General features: G+C 41.5%; 1 protein-coding gene across 2 annotated transcripts in view; it reads left to right on the top strand.

Annotated features, from left to right (window-relative positions):
- Window positions 1–18,106, top strand: part of Slc31a1 (solute carrier family 31 member 1) — a 31,415-nt gene that overhangs the window by 11,498 nt on the left and 1,811 nt on the right. For both annotated transcript variants that reach the window (XM_059254423.1, XM_059254422.1), the window contains exons 2-3: window positions 16,075–16,258; window positions 16,685–16,757. In XM_059254423.1, the coding sequence (XP_059110406.1) occupies window positions 16,127–16,258; window positions 16,685–16,757 (205 nt within the window). In that variant the 5' untranslated portion in view covers window positions 16,075–16,126. The remainder of the gene's footprint in view (window positions 1–16,074; window positions 16,259–16,684; window positions 16,758–18,106) is intronic.

The following is an 18,106-nucleotide window of genomic DNA, read 5'->3' on the forward strand; positions in this document are numbered from 1 at the left end:
AAATCTTTACACAAATTATACTTGAAATCATTCTGATTAGGGCCTGAAACTGCACCCAGACTACAGTGGGGCACTAAGAGGAGAAGGAAAGAGTGCATTCCTGCTTTCCTAATTCCAGGGTATGGCTTAGCCAGCGGAGAAGGGGAGCAGTGAGGTCCAGTGTCCGGGAAATCACTCCTCAGTGGACTTGGGCCGCTCTGCCACTGCATAACTAAAGGACCTTTCCAGTTTGTTTGTCCTGTCCAATGTGAGTTGGGCTCTGGGGAACAAGCAAATAAAAGCTTTCTAAAGGCTTTGTGAAGAATGTAGTTTTATACTTGATCTTCTTTGTGTGGAAAGGTGAGAGTGGGCTAAAGAAAAGAGCTCCTGTACGGTTTACTGCCAAAACAGGATATGTGGGGCTCAGAAAGCCCTCCTGCTTACACTTCCCAGAAAACCATGTGGAGAAATGGGAGGGCTGAGTCTTACAGAGTCCCATTGCAGACGCAAATATAAAGGTGGCTAGAAAGTATGTTAATGTCATTCTCCAGTAAGGTGCATCGGTTTCCCCACTGGAAAATAAAGGGATGGAACCTGATCACTTATTTTTAAAACTGTAAACTATGTGTGTATACTTTCTCCCTTTGACGTTTTTTTATAAATTACATCATACAGTGTGCTCTGCTCCCCCACCAATTTCATAGTATATCTGGACAATCATCCTATAAAGGTGGACAGACATTTCTCACTCTTAAATGGCTATAAAGTATTCTGTTTTCTGGGAATATAACTAATTTAATCAGTGAACACTTGGGTTGTATTTTTAGTGTTTTGGCGTTACAGACTGTCCTGTAGTGCATAGCTTTGTACATATAACAGTTCATACATTTGCCCTTAGGGTAAATACTTTGAAGCTGTTTCAAGGTGTCAGGGGATGTATGCATCAGACTGAAAACTGAAGACCAACTTATGATTTGCGGGGTATTAATTGCCAAAGCACAGTGAATTTTGAAACACCTTAACTTCTATTATTTATAGACAAAATCTTCTATGGAGATGTTATATAGGTAACTTTGTCAGGTGTGAGGGACAGATACAGCTCTACACTGCCATCCTCAGTGGCCTGAGGAATTCCTGAAGCTTTAGGAACATTAAGGATATTTTAATATAGGCTCAAGTTTGAAGATTAAAAGAAAGAAGCACTCAGAAGACAGACAGATGTACTTAAGCTTCCCAAAGGAAGAGAGGGGAAGCAAGATGGACCCAAGTACCAGTGTGGGCTTCTCCAAGAGAGTATGTAACTAACTGTCTCTGTCAGCCATATCTCATTTGGTGATGTCCTGAAATGGTTGCTAGGAACCATTTTTCTTCTCTCATTTGATGTGAGGTGCTCTGGAGATGCCTTGGATAGAATTAGGAGCTGATAAGGTAAAACTAGGAGCCACCAGTATTGTGCAAGAGGTTGTTTAGACATGTCCTTTTCCTATAAATGAGATTCTGCTGGGAACTACAAAGTGCACTGCGGTTACCTGTGTCACTAGACATTTTCTAATGCTTTTCAGTATGGCATTATTTAAGAGCTGAAATACAAGGTGAATATTTTATAAACTTAGAAAAAGGCACCGAGTCCCAGTCATACTTGCTTTACTTACACATAGGAGTCAAGAGAGTCCCTTTTCATAACATGCACAGAGGGACTGAGATTACAAAGAGTACTGTGTTCTACCCTCCCCTCCGTGTTGTGATTATGGTAACTTTCTGAAGTGTGTGGCACCCTCACAGTTGTGTCTTTTTGAGCTTAGAGACCAAAAGCAGGTCAAAATTGCCAGCTGCCTTTTTGTTTCGTTTTTGTTTTTGAGTCAGTGTCTCTTGTGACCAGGCTGGCCTCGAATTACCATGTAGCTGAGGGACTTTGAACTTTTGATTCCTCTTGCTTCTCCCTCTGGAGTCCTAGGATCAGAGGCATGTATGTCACCACATGCAGTATTTTCCTTCATACTTAAACATAGACTGTAACTTCCTCTTCCTCCTTCCCCCACCTCCATTCCGCTGCCAGGTGCCCAGGGCATTTCTGAAATTTGCCTGGGTTCTTGCAGCTTTAAGCCAGAGCCTCCTGTCATTTTTGTGTGGATTTCCTGTGGCCGCTGGGGCAGAGAGTAGGAAGTCAGGCAGTCCAGCCTCTGCTACCCTCTCAGGTTCCTGCCTTCCCTCTTCTCTGCACAACTCTGTCACACTTTTCAACTCCTCCTCCCTCCACATATTCTAGAGAAAAGACCAAAGACTAGCAGTTATCTTGAGGAGGTATGTGTGAGTGTGTATATGTTGCAGTAAATGCATACACATATCTCTGGTTTCCAATGTCATTCTTGGTGTTATCGTTGAAGTTTGGGAACATTGTTTTGCTGGCTGTGGAGGGTAGCACACACAGTAGGAACAGCACAGGGGTATATCAACATGTATCCTTTTAGTCCCAAAAAATCTCCCTTTATATTTATAAAACCATAAAACTCAAAGTAAATAGATAATTTTTTTTTTTGAGATAGGGTCTTTCATTATGTACCTCTGACTGTCCTGGAACTTAGTATGTTGACCAAGCTGCCCTCAAACTCACAGAGATCCACCTGCCTCTGCCTCCTAAGCGATGAGATTAAAGTTGTACACCATCACATCTCACAACTATGAACTCTTACAGCCACCAAGACGATACAGTTTGATTAGTGTTGACTTTTTGGATTTTAGAATAAAACTTACCTGTTGGCCAAGCTCTAAGCATTCATCCTTTCTCTGTGGAATGGCTCCAATGAACTCAGGGGAGCGGGGGACAAGCAATAACCAGGCCCACTGTTGAACTAGAGGTTAGAGGACAGAATTGTAGACTAACACATGGCTTCCCTGGGTAGCCCTGCTGAAGGTTTCCAGGCTCCCAGGGAAAGTTGCTGCAGGATGACTGAAGCCTGCCCTGCAGGCCACCTTTCTGCCAGGCTAGACAATCTGTCAAAGGCTTAGAAACCTTCTAGAAAACCAGCCGTGAAAAGAGTTTCCTTTGTTATGATTTCAGCTGTACCAGAGGGTGCTGTATTGTACCTCTGAATTGTTCCTACTCCTAAACTAGAAAAGACAAGATGGACAAGAACCCTGTACTCTATACGTATATACACTATAGTATAATCACATTTCCATTTCAACATGGCAATTTGAACCTTTATCTTTTCCTTCCCACAATCCTAGTGAAATGACCATAGAGATATATATTTTAAAATATGCAATTATATGAAAAAAGCATCCTTTGTAGGCAGAAGTAGTAACTGTGAAACATTATGGGGAAATAAAATGTCTCTTTTCTATCCATAGCTGCCTTGTTTTTAAAACTGGAAATGCAAAAGTGCAAGAAGTAAATGATCTGGGGCTGGTGAGTTGGCTTAGGGTAAACACACTTGGCAGCAGGTTCCTTTGCTGCCAAGCGTCTCACTGGCCCTTCCAAAGAATATCTAATGGGTTGTACTTACTCGGAAACCAGAGAACGTAGACTGACTGGGGAGGGTTTATTGTGGTATCATTTCATTTCTTTTTCTTTTTTCATTTTTTTAAAAATTTCATATGTATGGGTGTGGGATTCCCCTGGGACTAGAGTTATAGGTGGCTGTGAGCTGCCATTGGGGTGCTAGAAAGAGCAGCCAGTGCTCTGAACCATTGAGCCATCTCCTTATCACTGTTTCTTTCTTTTTTTAAGACAAAGTCTCACTTGGTGGACCAGGCTGGCCTTGAACTTACCATGTAGCCCAAGCTGGCCTAGACCTCATAATTCTGTCTCCTTAGCTTCCTGGGTTTATTTTCAGCAATGTTACTGGGAATTCTGATCCAAGTAGTCTTTGGACTGCACTTTGAGAAGCCCTTGAGTTAGGAAGAAAGTAATTAGCATTTATTATTTACTATGTGTGTGATTAGGGTAGCAGTTGCTTTCATCTATATATTTCCATTTGATTTTTATAATGTTGTGATGTTATTATCCCAGTTTTATGTGTTCATATTGTTCTCACAAAGTTTTAATAACTTGTTCTGAGTTCCAGTGATGGCAGAGCCGTATACCAGTCAGCAGCCTGACTCTGGAAGCTGCGGAGGCTCTTGCTGTCTCCACTTTGGCAAAATGCCTCTCAGAGGAGCTGATTATTTAAAAGCGAACAGGAAAGTGCTAGGTGATCTAAGTGTGTTTGATAAGTAAATGCTAAAGACACTGAAAGGTCAGAATGTCTAAAGCATATCATCTATTACTCCGAGTACATTTAGAAGACAAGTGTGTGTTTGCTTTATTGAAACTGCTGTCCATTTCTGAACTTTTAAACTAAATAGGCACTACAGATAAATTATTCCATCCCTTGACTCAGGGAACTATGACCAGAAAGGTTAAATTGCCTAATGTATAAGAAAAATAATCAGGGCTAGATCTAAAATTTCCTATTATAATTACCATAAAGGGTTGGGTAGCCTGGAACTCACGGTGTCTGGGAATTATGTAGACAAGTGCGAGTCTGTGAATGGGAATGGTTTTCTAGCTGTTACTGTGTGAGAGAGGCTGGAGATGGTACTAAACATCCTGTAGCATGTGACAGCTTGTAATGAAGGATTTCCAGCTCAGAATGTCAGTGATACTGAGACTGAGAAGTGTTTTACACAAAATAATTCTGTGACGGTGTTGGAACCAGCATCCAGCTTGTGGAGTCAATTTCGTATGTTGGCCATTGTCTTTAAAGCAGGACATTAAAAACGAACTACCTGCTAGTCACTGATGTTGTTGGAGAGGTAGAAGTGAGGCATGAGGTTTGTTCTGTGTCACTGTAGAAAATGTCCTGGTGTAGCACAGTTACGAAGTCCAGTGAAAAACTATTAAGCACTTACTGTTTTTATTCTGCTGTGTTCTTCCTGGAGCTTAGTCTACCTACATTTTATTTGTTTGTTTGGCTGGCTGGCTGGCTAGCTGGCTAGTAAGTACCAAATTTGAGTGGTTTATACAAGTGCTATTGAATTCAACACAACTTCTGTGCATGGTGCTTATTGCAAACCTAAAGACCATGGACTGTTCAAAGAATTGTCTCCAGGAGCCAGAAACAAACAGAGCCAGGATTTGAATACCATATAACTCTATACTTATGTCATCCCCTGCTTGCTACTCAGAAATAATTCCAAGTTACTCATGAGATACAGTTTATAGGCTTCTCACTGATCAACTATAAGTCATTGAACTGACATTCTTCAACTCTGTTCGTGAGCACTGTCTAAGCCTGTGGTTCTCAACCTTCTCAATGCTGCAACCCTTTAATATAGTTCCTCATGTTCTGGTGACCCCCAACCAGAAAATTATTCCATTGCTACTTCATTACTGTAATTTTGCTACTGTTATGAATCGTAATGTAAATATCTTATATGTGTGCAAGATATCTGATTCTTTCAACCCCATTCCCAGGGTCATGACCCACAGGTTGAGAACCACTGAACAAAGGCCCAGTCACTTCAGTCTCATTAACCTCTTCCCTGAATGTGTTGTTGACCTTGGATGCCCTTGATTCTCTTGCCTCCATGTGACACTTTCCTGCTCATTTACCAAGCTCTAGTAAGTTAACAATGCTGAAATGCCACCTCCTTAAAGAGCACTGCTCTCTTCTCCCTACCTGCCCCACTCTATCCAATTTTGTCCTTTCATGGTTCTTCCATCCACGATTGTTTAATCCTTCATCCACTTATCACAAACTGTCTATACCTACACATATTTATTTGCTTTTATGTTTAATGAGGGTTTTCGCTCCTATAGGAGCTCCCCAAAAGCCAATGGCTTCTCATTTTTATCTAGTTCCATATAGATAGATATTAAAATCTACATGAATTTATAAGAATGAATAAATACTTTTGCTTGGGGAGGTTGGAAGGATCTCATGTAGCATAGGCTGGCCTTGAACTCACTATGTCACTGAATATGATCTTGAACTTCCAGTCCTTCTGTTTCTACTTCCTAAATGCTAAGCATACAGACCTACACCACCGTGCCCTGTTTATGTGGTTGTGCTAGGGAGTGAGCCCAGGTTTTCATGCATGCTGGCAAGCCCTCAACCAGCTGAGTGAACTTCATACCCAGCCCAACAAATATCTTTTGAAAGATGGCTTGTAGAGTGGTCTTCCAGAGCTGTAGGGGAAGAATTAGAAAGTTACTTGCCTTCAAGGAACTTAGCGAGTATATGTGATATTTTCCATCATAACTGATGTTAAAAACTGTCAGTTAAAAATTCCATAAGTAGGAAAGTCCAAAAAGAGATTTCGTTTGTTAGAAATACAAGGAAAACTTCATAGACGTGCCATCCTAGTTCTACAGAATGAATTAGAGTGTGGCGGTTTGAATAGGTATGGTCCCCCCTGAATAGGTATGGTCCCCCCATAGACTCATGTGTTTGAATGCTTGGCCCTAGGGAGTGGCACTGTTAGGAGGTGTGGCTTTGTTAGAGTAGGTGTGGCCTCGTTGGAGGAAGTATATCACTGTGGAGGTGGGCTTTGAGGTCATTTATGCTCAAGCTATGCCCAGTGTGGCACACAGTCTCCTGCTGCCTGTGGATCAAGATGTAGAACTCTCAGCTCCCTTTCCAGCACCATGTCTGCCTGCACACCGCCTTGTTTCCCACCATGACGATAATGGACTGGACCTCTGAACTGTAAGCCAGCCCCAGTGAAATGCTTTCCAAGAGTTGCTGTGGTCATGCTCTCTCTTCACAGCACTAGAAACCCTAACTACGACAGAGTGTACACTCACAAGAGTTCAGGCTTTGATCTATCCTTAGTTTGGGTGCTATGTGCATACTGCACAGTGAACATGAACAGTGACAGGATTTGGACTCAACTTGGAGAAAAAAGAGTTCCAAGAGGACATAGTTTAAAAAAAAAAAAGTAAGAAAAGTAAGTTTCAAAGTGCTAAATTCATTCAGAAAAACTAAGAACTATCTTCGTGAAACACATCCATGTGAAGATGATTAGACTGAGAAAAGGGGGTGAGGGAGAGACAGACAGACAGACATAAAAGTCAGGTAATAAATCAGTGTGCCAGTTGAGGAAAAGATAGTTCCTCCTATTGCAGCCTAAAAAAGCAAATTACGGCTTGAGCAGCAGTAAACCCCTGGAGTGGAGACACTAGTTTAACCTGGGCTGCTGGTTCTTTGACCAACACCATCTCCATCAAGTAGCATGATTCAGATCCCAGGGAGCCTCTGCATTTGCCTGGCTGCAAGAGTTTGCTTATGTGTCTGGAATGGAGCAATACACTTTCCTGACGTGTCCCCACAGGTGGTGGAGCAGTTATTAAAAGTTATTAAAAATTCCTGTATCTACAGAAGGGTTCATGCTGCGACTTCTAAGATTTTTCCAGTTCATTCGAGTTTTTTTTTTTTTTTGGGGGGGGGTCCTGATTGCTTGAAACCAGGCTTCTTTCTTTAGCATGTCAAAAATAATAAGTCTGTAGAAGAGGTTTGAAATGTTTGCAGTTGATGAGAAGGAATTTTGGAGAATTCCGCCTCCAGTCAACCATTTGTACCTTCTTACCATGCAATTCTGTTAGCATGTTGACAGAAATAAGCACAGATTGAAAAGGTCATGAAAACAGTTTAAGGATTTGTTGCCACCTGGCCCCAGTTAGACTGCTGGAGAAGGTACAATGTTTTACAGATGTGTAGCAGTCTTAGAAGTAGACCCTGGAAGCCAGGGAGGACATGTTGCCCAAGAAATTGGAAGGGTGACTTTTGATGCTGAAGAAATGATTATCTGGAACACAAGAGTAATGTAAAGGTGAGAACAGAGCTGTTGATGGTGAAACCCAGAGGCCAGCAGAAGATCTCTAACTTACAGACAATAGGCTAGTTGTGAAGATATGTGGGTCCTAGCAAAGGGGCCTCAACTTTCTAGCATTGAACAGACCAGTGAGGCTCTCTGTGCCTTGGTTCCTCCATCTTGAAAAGATACTATGTTGGATTTTCAGAAGGATTTTTTTTATGTGCATTGGTGTTTTGCCTGTATGTATGTCTGTGTGAGGGTGTCAGATCTTGGAGTTACAGACAGGTGTAAGCTGCCTTGTGGGTGCTGGAAATTGAACCTAGGTCCTCTAGAAGAGTAGCAGTGCTCTTAACCTCTGAGCTATCTCTCCAGCTTCCAGAAAGGATTTTTTTTTAACATTTGTTCAAGTTCTATGCAATTATTTATTTAGTAAATGTACCGAGTAAATGTACTTGTAAATTGATCTAATCTGACAGTTCTATCATTTCCTCTATTGTATGTTTTTGTGTTGCTTGTCAAGGTGTAGAGCCCTGGGTTGAGTCCCACCACCACAAAAATAAATAATGTATAGTCCTACCTGCAAGGTCCCTTTGCTAGATTTTACTTAGGTCTGAAGTAAGGCTAACAAACTTGCCTATGTTACTTCTACATCAACTACAGTTTGCTACTTCTTATAAAGCTATTGAACAGTTTTGAAGCCTATCAGATACTATATAACATGTCAGATTCATTAAGGTAGTAAAGAGGAAATTAAGATTGTCTTAGTATACTCTTAAATATTAAGGAAGCCGAGTGTGGCATGCCTTTAATCTCAGAACATGGGAGGCAGACACAGGTTGATCTCTGAGTTCAAGACCAGCCAGAGTTGTGTGGTGAGACTGTCTCAAAAAAGCAATTTACGTATGAAGGTTTTTATTATAATTTATTACTGTATCCAGGGTGTTAAAATGTAGGCAATCCAAAGGTAAATAAGGCAGGGTGCTCTCTCAACTTACAGTCCAGTAGTAAGGATGTTAGAGGCATTCTGTTCCACTAGGTGCACGTGGGAAGGGAGAATGAGGCTTTGGCTTTGGGGAGGGCCCCACTAATAATACTCTGTCTTGTTTTTACAGTTAGGGAAAATGAAGCTCTAAAGTACAAAACAATTTTCCGAGTAAACTAATTACCAAGTCTCATGTTTAAACTAGTTTGGGTTTGGTTTTTCCCTCTCCTATATTTTGTTGCTTATGTGGTAGTTGTACCGTCCATTCATGTTTGTCAGAAGACGTAAGTGGACTGGTCAGCAGCATTTTAAGCATTGTTTGACATTAGCATGATTTCTCTAAAAAGGATGGCCCTCGGTGGCTCTGTAATTCCTCACTCAGTCAGTCCCCCAGCATCTGTCTTGTCCTAACAGGTTTCCTATCTGGCTTGTTCAGTCCGAACAGCTTAATGCAGTGGGTGGGTGATGTGGGCTGATGAAATTTATGACACCAGAAGGTGACCTTCAGCTAACAGCCGAAACAGGGTATTTTTTGTCTCTTTCTGATTAGAATCAGATCACAGGTTTGCTCTCCACAGACAGAATTAGATTTGGAGACAAGGGCAGTCAAATTACTGTCCTTGCTGAATAGATATTCCTAGCCAAGAGCCTCCAGGTAGAAGAGCCACTAATGGATAGCTGCTGTTTTATGATTTTAAAAACTTGTCAATCCATGCAGCATTTCTTGTTTGCCTAGATTATTGGCCACTCTTATGAAGGAAAGCTCTTAAGTTTAATTGTTTGAAGTAGTTTTCCCCTTTATGTGTCTGGTGGGTAGTTACTTTTGATGCGCCCTGGGAGTCTAATGTATGACTAAGGCAGCCACATGAATTCTACTGTTGCCTGAATGTGAACAATGAATGACACAGCCCGGTTTTCTTCCATGAAAAGTGCTTTCAGGGATGCCACAGATGACCTGAAGTAATGCTTCCTGTGATAGATGGTGAAGAAAGAGAAAACAACAGAGTAATCATTCAAAATCTGCAAAGATTCGCTGCATTAACCCTTAACCCATCCTGGCGTCTTTCTCAGCCCACCAGTGCTGTGGAGAGAAGCAGGTGATCCCTTAGTGTTTTTTTTATTATCAACCCGCAAAAAATAGAGTGAAACTGAAACATTGTTTCACTTGGGTTTTTCTTTTTTTTATGTTTTGCAACAGGGTCTCACTGTATAGCACTGGCTAGCATGAAATTCACTATGTAGACCAGGTTAGCCTCCAATTTACAAAGATCTGCCTCTGCCTCCCAAGTACCAGGATTAAAGGCATGAGCCACCAGAACCAGCTCACCGGAGGACTTTAAAACATGAAAAGCTAAGAGAGAAGGAGTGTGTGTGTGTGTGTGTGTGTGTGTGTGTGTGTGTGTGTGTGTGTGTGTGTGTGAGAGAGAGAGAGAGAGAGAGAGAGAGAGAGAGAGAGAGAGAGAGAGAGAGAGAGTTTAAAGTTTAGCCATTGGAAAGTTCCCCTATAGTCTGTCCTCAAAGGTGAACTATGGAAGAGTAGATCGATCCTTCATACAAGGAAGTTTTGAAAGTCACTTGAAACAAAGTCAGGCCAATTCTCAGGATATATATCGGCCCTGTACAGGTCATCAGAAGGTAGTATTAGCACAGCTAAACTGGTTACTTGATCATGTGGACAGAGTCCAGGAACATGAATCCCTATTTATTGTGGTTTAATGTGTTTGACCTTGAGTTTCTCATATCTTTTTTTGCCAAAAAAAAAAAAAAAGCAGGAAAGCTGAGTGTCTGTCTTATGTTTGTACCAGTCTAAAAGGAAACATAAACCTAATCACTTTAAGAATAAAAGCTTTCTTTATCCTCCTTAACATGAAAGTCGGCAAAGGCCTAGGCAGTCTTCAGAACTGTCCAAGACTCTAGATTCCATCTGCCTGGGCTGGGAAGGGGGCCTTCATGCCAAGCATAACCACTTCCTTATAGCCTTTTGTGGGTCTACTCCTAGTCCCAGGGAGTGAGTGTTTCTCCTCCATCGTTATGTAAAGCCAGGACAAAGAAGGAATGTGAAGTTCGGAGCTCACCTATTAGAAGTACAGTGAGTGCTGAGGCTCAGAATGCCATCAGGATTTAGCTTTTTTGTTACATTCTAGCTTCTGCCCACAAATTCATTTTTATTTTGCTAGATAGCCTAGGATTTGCAGTTTGGCATTTTAAGCATTTTGTTTTAAGCATTTTAAGCATTTGGCTTGGTTTGGCTTTTTGAGACTGGATTTCCTTATGTAGCTCAGGCTGGCCTGAAACTTGTGAGCTGCCTCCCAAGTGCTGGGATTACAGGTCTGTGCCGTGACCTGCCTCAAGTTAATCTTTTAGGTAAGTCTTTGTTAGAGAAGTTAGGGGAAACTGCCTTTTTCTGATAGTTCTTAGGGGTAGAGTGACTGAATTGTAATAGAAAGAAAGCTATTTGTATAAACACCTGTATCAGGTCTTTCTCTGTCATCCCACCAGCCAAATATTCCACAACAAACACCTATGCTCAGATGCAGGAAAGGAGGACACAGAAAGAATAACAGAGCTACCCAGCGTTCAGTATAGACTCTACAGGTAGAGAGGGCGACAGGACCAAGTTCAAGTACCTCTAAAGTAAGGTACTCCTGAGAAGCTGAGTAGAAAAAGCCTTCTTCGCGGTTATACGGACTACGTTCCTTAAAATCTGCGCCATGTTTGGTTTTGTTTTGAAGTCAGCTCTTAGACTGCTTTGTATTTTCTTAACAATCCAAGTTGTCCATACTAGCAGCTTAGGAACTTCCACATCCTGCTCTTAAGTTGTTTCACTACTTTTTTTTTTTCCAAGACAGGGTTTCTCTGTGTAGTTTTGGTGCCTGTCCTGGAACTCACTTGGTAGCCCAGGCTGGCCTTGAACTCACAGAGATCCGCCTGGCTCTGTCTCCTGATTGCTGGGATTAAAGGTGTGCTCCGCCACTGCCTGGTTTAAATTGCTTCACTATCTTTTCCAATACAAAAGTGTTTTTCTAATATGGGTCCCACTTGAATTCTATTGAAGAAAACTGGCTTAATCTGAATGGCAGCAATATAAATAAAAGCACAGTGTTTCTGTTCTCTCTACTGTCTTATAAAAAGCCCTGTAACAACAGTATTGCAAGTAGATTTTATCAGTTAAGAATCAAGGATTTTTTTGTTTTGTTTTTCTGTTCTATCCATGTTTTGTTATTTAGGATTTTTTTGTTTTGTTTTTCTGTTCTATCCATGTTTTGTTATTTCTTCTTTTTAAATAATGTGTGAACCTGATGAAATGATAGAGGATAAGGAGCAAAGAGAAAGTTGAGTCTTAGCATGGAATTACCATATGCCCGGTGTGTCCAAACAGTCACCCATTGAATCAATGCTTTATCTCAGAGATTTTAAATTCCGACTCTTACTCATCCTTGGGTTCCACTAATTGCTTTATAATGGAGAACTTGAGTCCGTAAAATGTACAGGAATTGCTTTGTGGATCTTGAACCCGGTTCTTAGAAAGAGGTGGTAAGGGTGGAGCTAAATCACAGGAAACAGTTCTTAGAGAGCAAGCTACTGTGGAGTTTGGGAAGCATAAATGAGTCAAACAGTCGGCTCCGGATTACTCTGAGGTCAGACCACTCAGACTGTGAACTAAGGCGGACAGCCATGTGTGCCTCTGGGTTCTAACTTACCCTTTCTTCCTTCAGTATCCATTTCTGTGCTCAATAAATTGAGCTTGGATCAACTTAAAGCTATCAAAGGAAAACCAACAAATACCATTTTGCTGCCTATGAACAGATTTCTGTTCTAGAAGGAATGGGTTAATTGTGTTTGATTTTTTTAATCTTTTTTTATATATACAATCGGTTATCCAGACACATGGCATATCACTGAAAAGCTAAGTTGATGCAAAAAAATATAGACTGGCATGTACTTATTATGATTTAGAGTTTCAGGGAACTGGAGAGATGGCTCGGTGATTAAGAGCCCTGGTTGCTCTTGCAGAAGACCCAAGTTCAATTCCCAGGACCACACCTATATGGCCTGTCCAAGGGGATCTGATGTCCTCTTCTGACCTCCACAGGGACCAGGCACACATGTGGTGAACATACATGCATGCAGGGAAAACATTCATACAGTAAAAGTAAATAAGATACAAAATTTGTAAAAATAAAACCTTTTTTTTTTTTTTTTTTTGCCATGCTGGTGATTGATCCTAGGGCCTCCGTTGTGCTAGGCAAGAGCTCTGCAACTGAGCAATTAACTCCAGCCCTTATATGTTATGTTTTCATAAATAACTTCCAAGTTCTTCCTGATACACAATATAGTAATATATATTATATATTATAAATATATATATATATATATTTATAAATTTGATTTGACATAGTCCTGTGGGATTTCTCCTAATCTCACACCTTCGCTGTTGGGGTCAAAACCAGAGCCCACACATACTAAGCAAATTCTGTATCCCTGGGCTACAAAAATCCAAAGCAACTCAGTGAACCCAGGGAGCAGCAGGCTGGAGTCTGAGCGACACTGTTTGCTTGATGATTTCCTCCCTGTCCAGACCCCACTGGGTAAGCCTTGCAGAAGGTTCCCATTACAGAAGTCCATTGTGCACTACAAGAAAAACAAGCTGATCCTCTTCCTGCTCTCTTCCCTGGTGCGTTTGAATGTGGAATGCATCCTACACACACACACACACACACACACACACACACACACACACACACACTGCAGAGCAGGTGCGTGGTTGAGAGCTTTCCTTGAGCTTTGAACTGGGCCACTCATCTGCCTGAAGGCTTTTTGATAATATTTACAATTACACAGACTTAACTGCCCGGTCTTCAAATATTGTTACTGAAAACAGTGTTATCGGCGGTCGGAGAAGTCAAGGGTGTGGGGCTCAAGTAGTTTGTGGTGCTGTGTTCCTGCTTTTTAAAGAGTACATGTCATAAAGTGTGACTGCTCAACTTCCCCTTCGACTCGAGTCTCTAAGGAAAGATTGTGTCTGTTCATTTCTTTATCTCCCTCTGCCTCTTAGAAATAAAGGCACCCAATAAAACGTTCCCTGCCTCTCCATGACCTGGATTCCTGTCGATGATATCGAGTGAAATTATCTTTTGTGCTTTTCTTCTTTTTTTTTTTTTTTTGGTTTTTCAAGACAGGGTTTCCCTGTGTAGCTTTGCGCCTTTCCTGGAAATCGCTTTGGAGACCAGGCTGGCCTCGAACTCACAGAGATTCGCCTGCCTCTGCCTCCCGAGTGCTGGGATTAAAGGCGTGAGCCACCACCGCCGGCTCTTTTGTGCTTTTCTAATGTTATCATTTTCCAGCCTTGCACTGGAAGAAAATGAAATTTATAACTTCTGTTTGTGTGTCTTTATTAGTCATCTGGCTCCTTTTATTCTGATGCCATTTTATTTGTTTGGTTCAGAATCATGAGTTATAACCAATAATCCCACCATTCTGTCATAATTGCCTCTTTTTTTTAAGGAAAACTGATAACTGCTCGACAATTGTCTCATCATTGACACTTGTGGGCTCACTGTTTTATATATTCTTTTTTTTTTTTTTTTCTAGTTTTGGTTTTCCAAGACAGGGTTTCTCTGTGTAGTTTTGGTGCCTGTCCTGGGTCTCACTCTGTAGACCAGGCTGGCCTCAAACTCACAGAGATCCACCTGGCTCTGTCTCCCAAGTGCTGGGATTAAAGGCGTGTGCACCACTGCCGCCCGGCTCCATTTTATATATTGTTATTTGGTATTTATTATAAAATTTTCATGAGCAAACCCACTGTTCAACATCTAGCTTCCTGGCTGTAAATTTCCTAGTCGAACTGCATCTCTTCTCCACATCTTAGCGATGTCACGCTGCCCTGTTTAGTTCCTCCATAGCACTAATTACATCATGAAATTAGTCTGCTTACTTCACTGCCTCTCTCCTTATCAAGTACTTCCCTTTATTTGCTGTTGAACTACTAGTACTTAGCTCCAAGTCTGGTCCATGATAGGAGCTTGAGTGGTCAGAAGCATACTCAAGTCCACGGAATTGGAATTTCTTTTTCCTTTTTTGAGACAGGCCTCACTATGTAGCCCAGGCTTGACCCAGAATCTGAGTATTTCTCCTTCAACATCCTGAGTACTAGAATTACAGTGCGCACCACCATGCCCTGATCCTATTTTGAATTTCTTCTACATACTGGAGTTGAGGGACACAGAGATTTCAAGAGCTAGACGGGTGGCTCAGAGGTTAAGCAAACTTGCTCTTCTGGAATAAGTCCCAGGCTCCATTCCCAGCAACCACATGGTGGCTCACACCCATCTATAACTCCAGTTCCAGGGGATCCAACACCCTCGTCTGGCCTCCTCAGGCACTGCACACAAGTGATACACATTTGTACATGCAGGCAAAACATTCATACAAATAAAAATAAATACAACTTAGAGGAAAGACAGGTTTTTTCCAGTCAGTGGTGGTACATGTCTTTAATCCCAGCACTCAGGAGGCAGAGGCAGGTGGATCTCTGAGTTCAGGGCCAGCCTGGTCTACATAGTGAGTTCCAGGACAGCCAGGACTACCTCTGCACATTATAGCCCAACTTCCCAGTCCCCTGCCCACACAGCAGCTATGGGAGTCACTGAACCCTGACTCATGTTGACTTCTGCAGTAAAGCATTAACATGGTGCAAAGGTACAGGCTGAAGATGCAGTGTCTAGACTTAATTTAATATAGACCATCCAATTTATACCTTGTTTTTCATGTTCTTAACGCTAATGTCCTGGTGTCTGAAAGCTGGGCACACTCCTTGCCTGAGGCAGCAGCAGACCTTTCTTGAGATTTAAATGAACTCAAAGCTGATTGTCCTCTAAGTGGAATCTGAATATCCTGGTTAAACACAGGCCATCCCAATTAGGAGAATTATCTGAAGTCCTGGCTTTTTATCTACTGATGTTTATGATTAGAGAGCCTTGGGGTGATCACATTTTGTTAATGGCTTCCACTTATACGTTATTTCAGATTCTCTATTTCCTGCCATCTGAAGAGGCTTCTTTCCTCTACTTCTATTTAACTGAACACACGTTAAACCTGTGTCTTAGAGGAGCAGTAGTTCTGCAGAATAAGGGATGGGTGTCTCAGGTCTTCAGTATAGCCCTTTGTCCTGTCTCAAAGGTGATCCTGAGTAGTGCAAGTTACTTCTGAATCGAGGAGAGCATTTGTTTACTGGGCAAAGTTCTGTGTGGACAAAGTATTTATCAAGAAAATATTTTATGTCCTTAATAATACATAATTGTTCTTCTTGAAAGATTTTTCTGCTGACTCTCATCTTTTTCTGGAAAACTGGATCCTTCCGACCATATGGGGATGAACCATATGGGGATGAACCATATGGAGATGAACCACATGGACAGCAACAGTACCATGCCACCTCACCATCACCCCACCACCTCCCACTCCCATGGTGGAGGAGACGGCATGATGATGATGATGGTAAGTGTCACAGGCCCTTGCCCACACACTTGGATAAAAGGAACATGGAATTTTAGCACTGGGAGGTTACCAAAGAGAGAACCAAAGCAGACCCCGCCCCAGGCAAGTCAGATGATCTGCCTGTATTGCTGTGACAACATACACAGTGACACCAGAACCAATACTTTCTAGACTCCTTTCTTTAATCCACTCTTTTGAAATTCACCCTTTCCTGAATTAAGTTCTGGTGTTTGTGTTTCGTATAGAAAAGAGAGAAGGACATGAGATGGGGGTGGAGGGTGGGGGAAACTCTTAGTGCTCAGGGGAGTAGAGCCTCCCACTGCTCCAGGTATTTCTTCTTGTCCACATGTGTTACTGTGAGCCTCTGCTGAGATCCCCATTAGGTCTTCAGCCTTCTCTAACTGGCTTGTTGTGGTTTTCTGGCAGCCTATGACCTTCTACTTTGGCTTTAATAATGTGGAACTATTGTTTTCCGGTTTGGTAATCAACACACCTGGAGGTGAGTAACCATCAGGTAATCTTTGAAGATGACAATCACATGAGAGATGGTGACATAGATTTGGAAATCCAGCCCCTCTTTCTGTCCTATTACGGGATCCGGATGGTTGTGCTACATAACCATCACGATTCCTATTCCCTAATCAGAAGATGGAATACATGATACTTGTTTTGGATCCTCCAGTAAGCTTCCTTTAGTTAATGTGTATGTTTTGGAGCATTGAAAAATAATTTAAATGCCAGATAAAGATCTTTTGTAATCCTTTTCTTGTTTGCTAAGGTGTAATTGGTCCTAGGTTTAAGACTACAAGCATATTCAAATACCACAGTGTAACCCTTGGTTAAAAACTGTTGATCTTGGCGGGTATGGCAGTGCACACCTTTAATCTCAGCACTTGAGAGGCAGAGGCAGGAGGATCTTTGTGAGTTCAAGGCCAGCCTAGTCTACATAGAGAGTTCAAGGATAGCCAGACTACATAGACACTGCCTGAAAAAAAAAAGTATTGATCTCATAACTGCCTATTTACAGATAAATATATATATATTGAAATGGCTTGCCCTGAAACACACAGTTATTACGACAGAGCTAAAACAAGTGTCACACTTTCTAGAACTCTCTAAACCAGTGCTTTCTTTGCTACATCAAACTATGGTGTCCATGTCCTGACACTTGGCATATCATAGAGTCTCTCTTAGTTTTAAGGTGGCTGTCACCTGTCTTTGGTATCTATCATGTATCTATTGGTGCTTTACATTTAATTGCAATTGAATGAGTTTACTGGTCACTTAAACTGCTTTAGGTACCAAGCTTATTTCTGAAATAAACCAATTTGATTTTGGAAAAGGAGGTGGAAGCATTTAGTTCAAGTAGTATGTGAAATTTAAATTAGTCACATAAATACATTCATTTTATCAATTCTTCATTCTATATATACATTATCTTTTAAAATGCCTATTCAAAATACATAAGCAGCACTTTTAAAAACAGGTTTTAGCTGGATGTGGTGGTGCATACCTGTAATCCCAGTGCTCAAGAGGCTGAGGCAGGAGAATTTCCAGAAGGTCAAGATCAACCTGGGCTACACAACAAAACCCTGTTAAACAACAAAACAACAGTTGGCTATTCCCTTTTTCCATATTCTATATCATGTGTTTGGATATCATCAGAAAGTAAATATGTTCTTGAGCAGAGGCAGTGATTTTTTGATAATGTCTCAGCTCTCCTGATTGGGTAAAGAGGCAACCATCCAATTATTCATAAACTGAGACTACTACTTTTTCTGTTCTGTTTGTTTTGAGATAGTTACTTGTCATGTAGCTCAGGCTGGCTGTGCTCTCATAATCCTCTGC

The sequence above is a fragment of the Peromyscus eremicus genome, chromosome 2 (assembly GCF_949786415.1).
Source record: "Peromyscus eremicus chromosome 2, PerEre_H2_v1, whole genome shotgun sequence".
NCBI classification, from domain to species: domain Eukaryota; kingdom Metazoa; phylum Chordata; class Mammalia; order Rodentia; family Cricetidae; genus Peromyscus; species Peromyscus eremicus.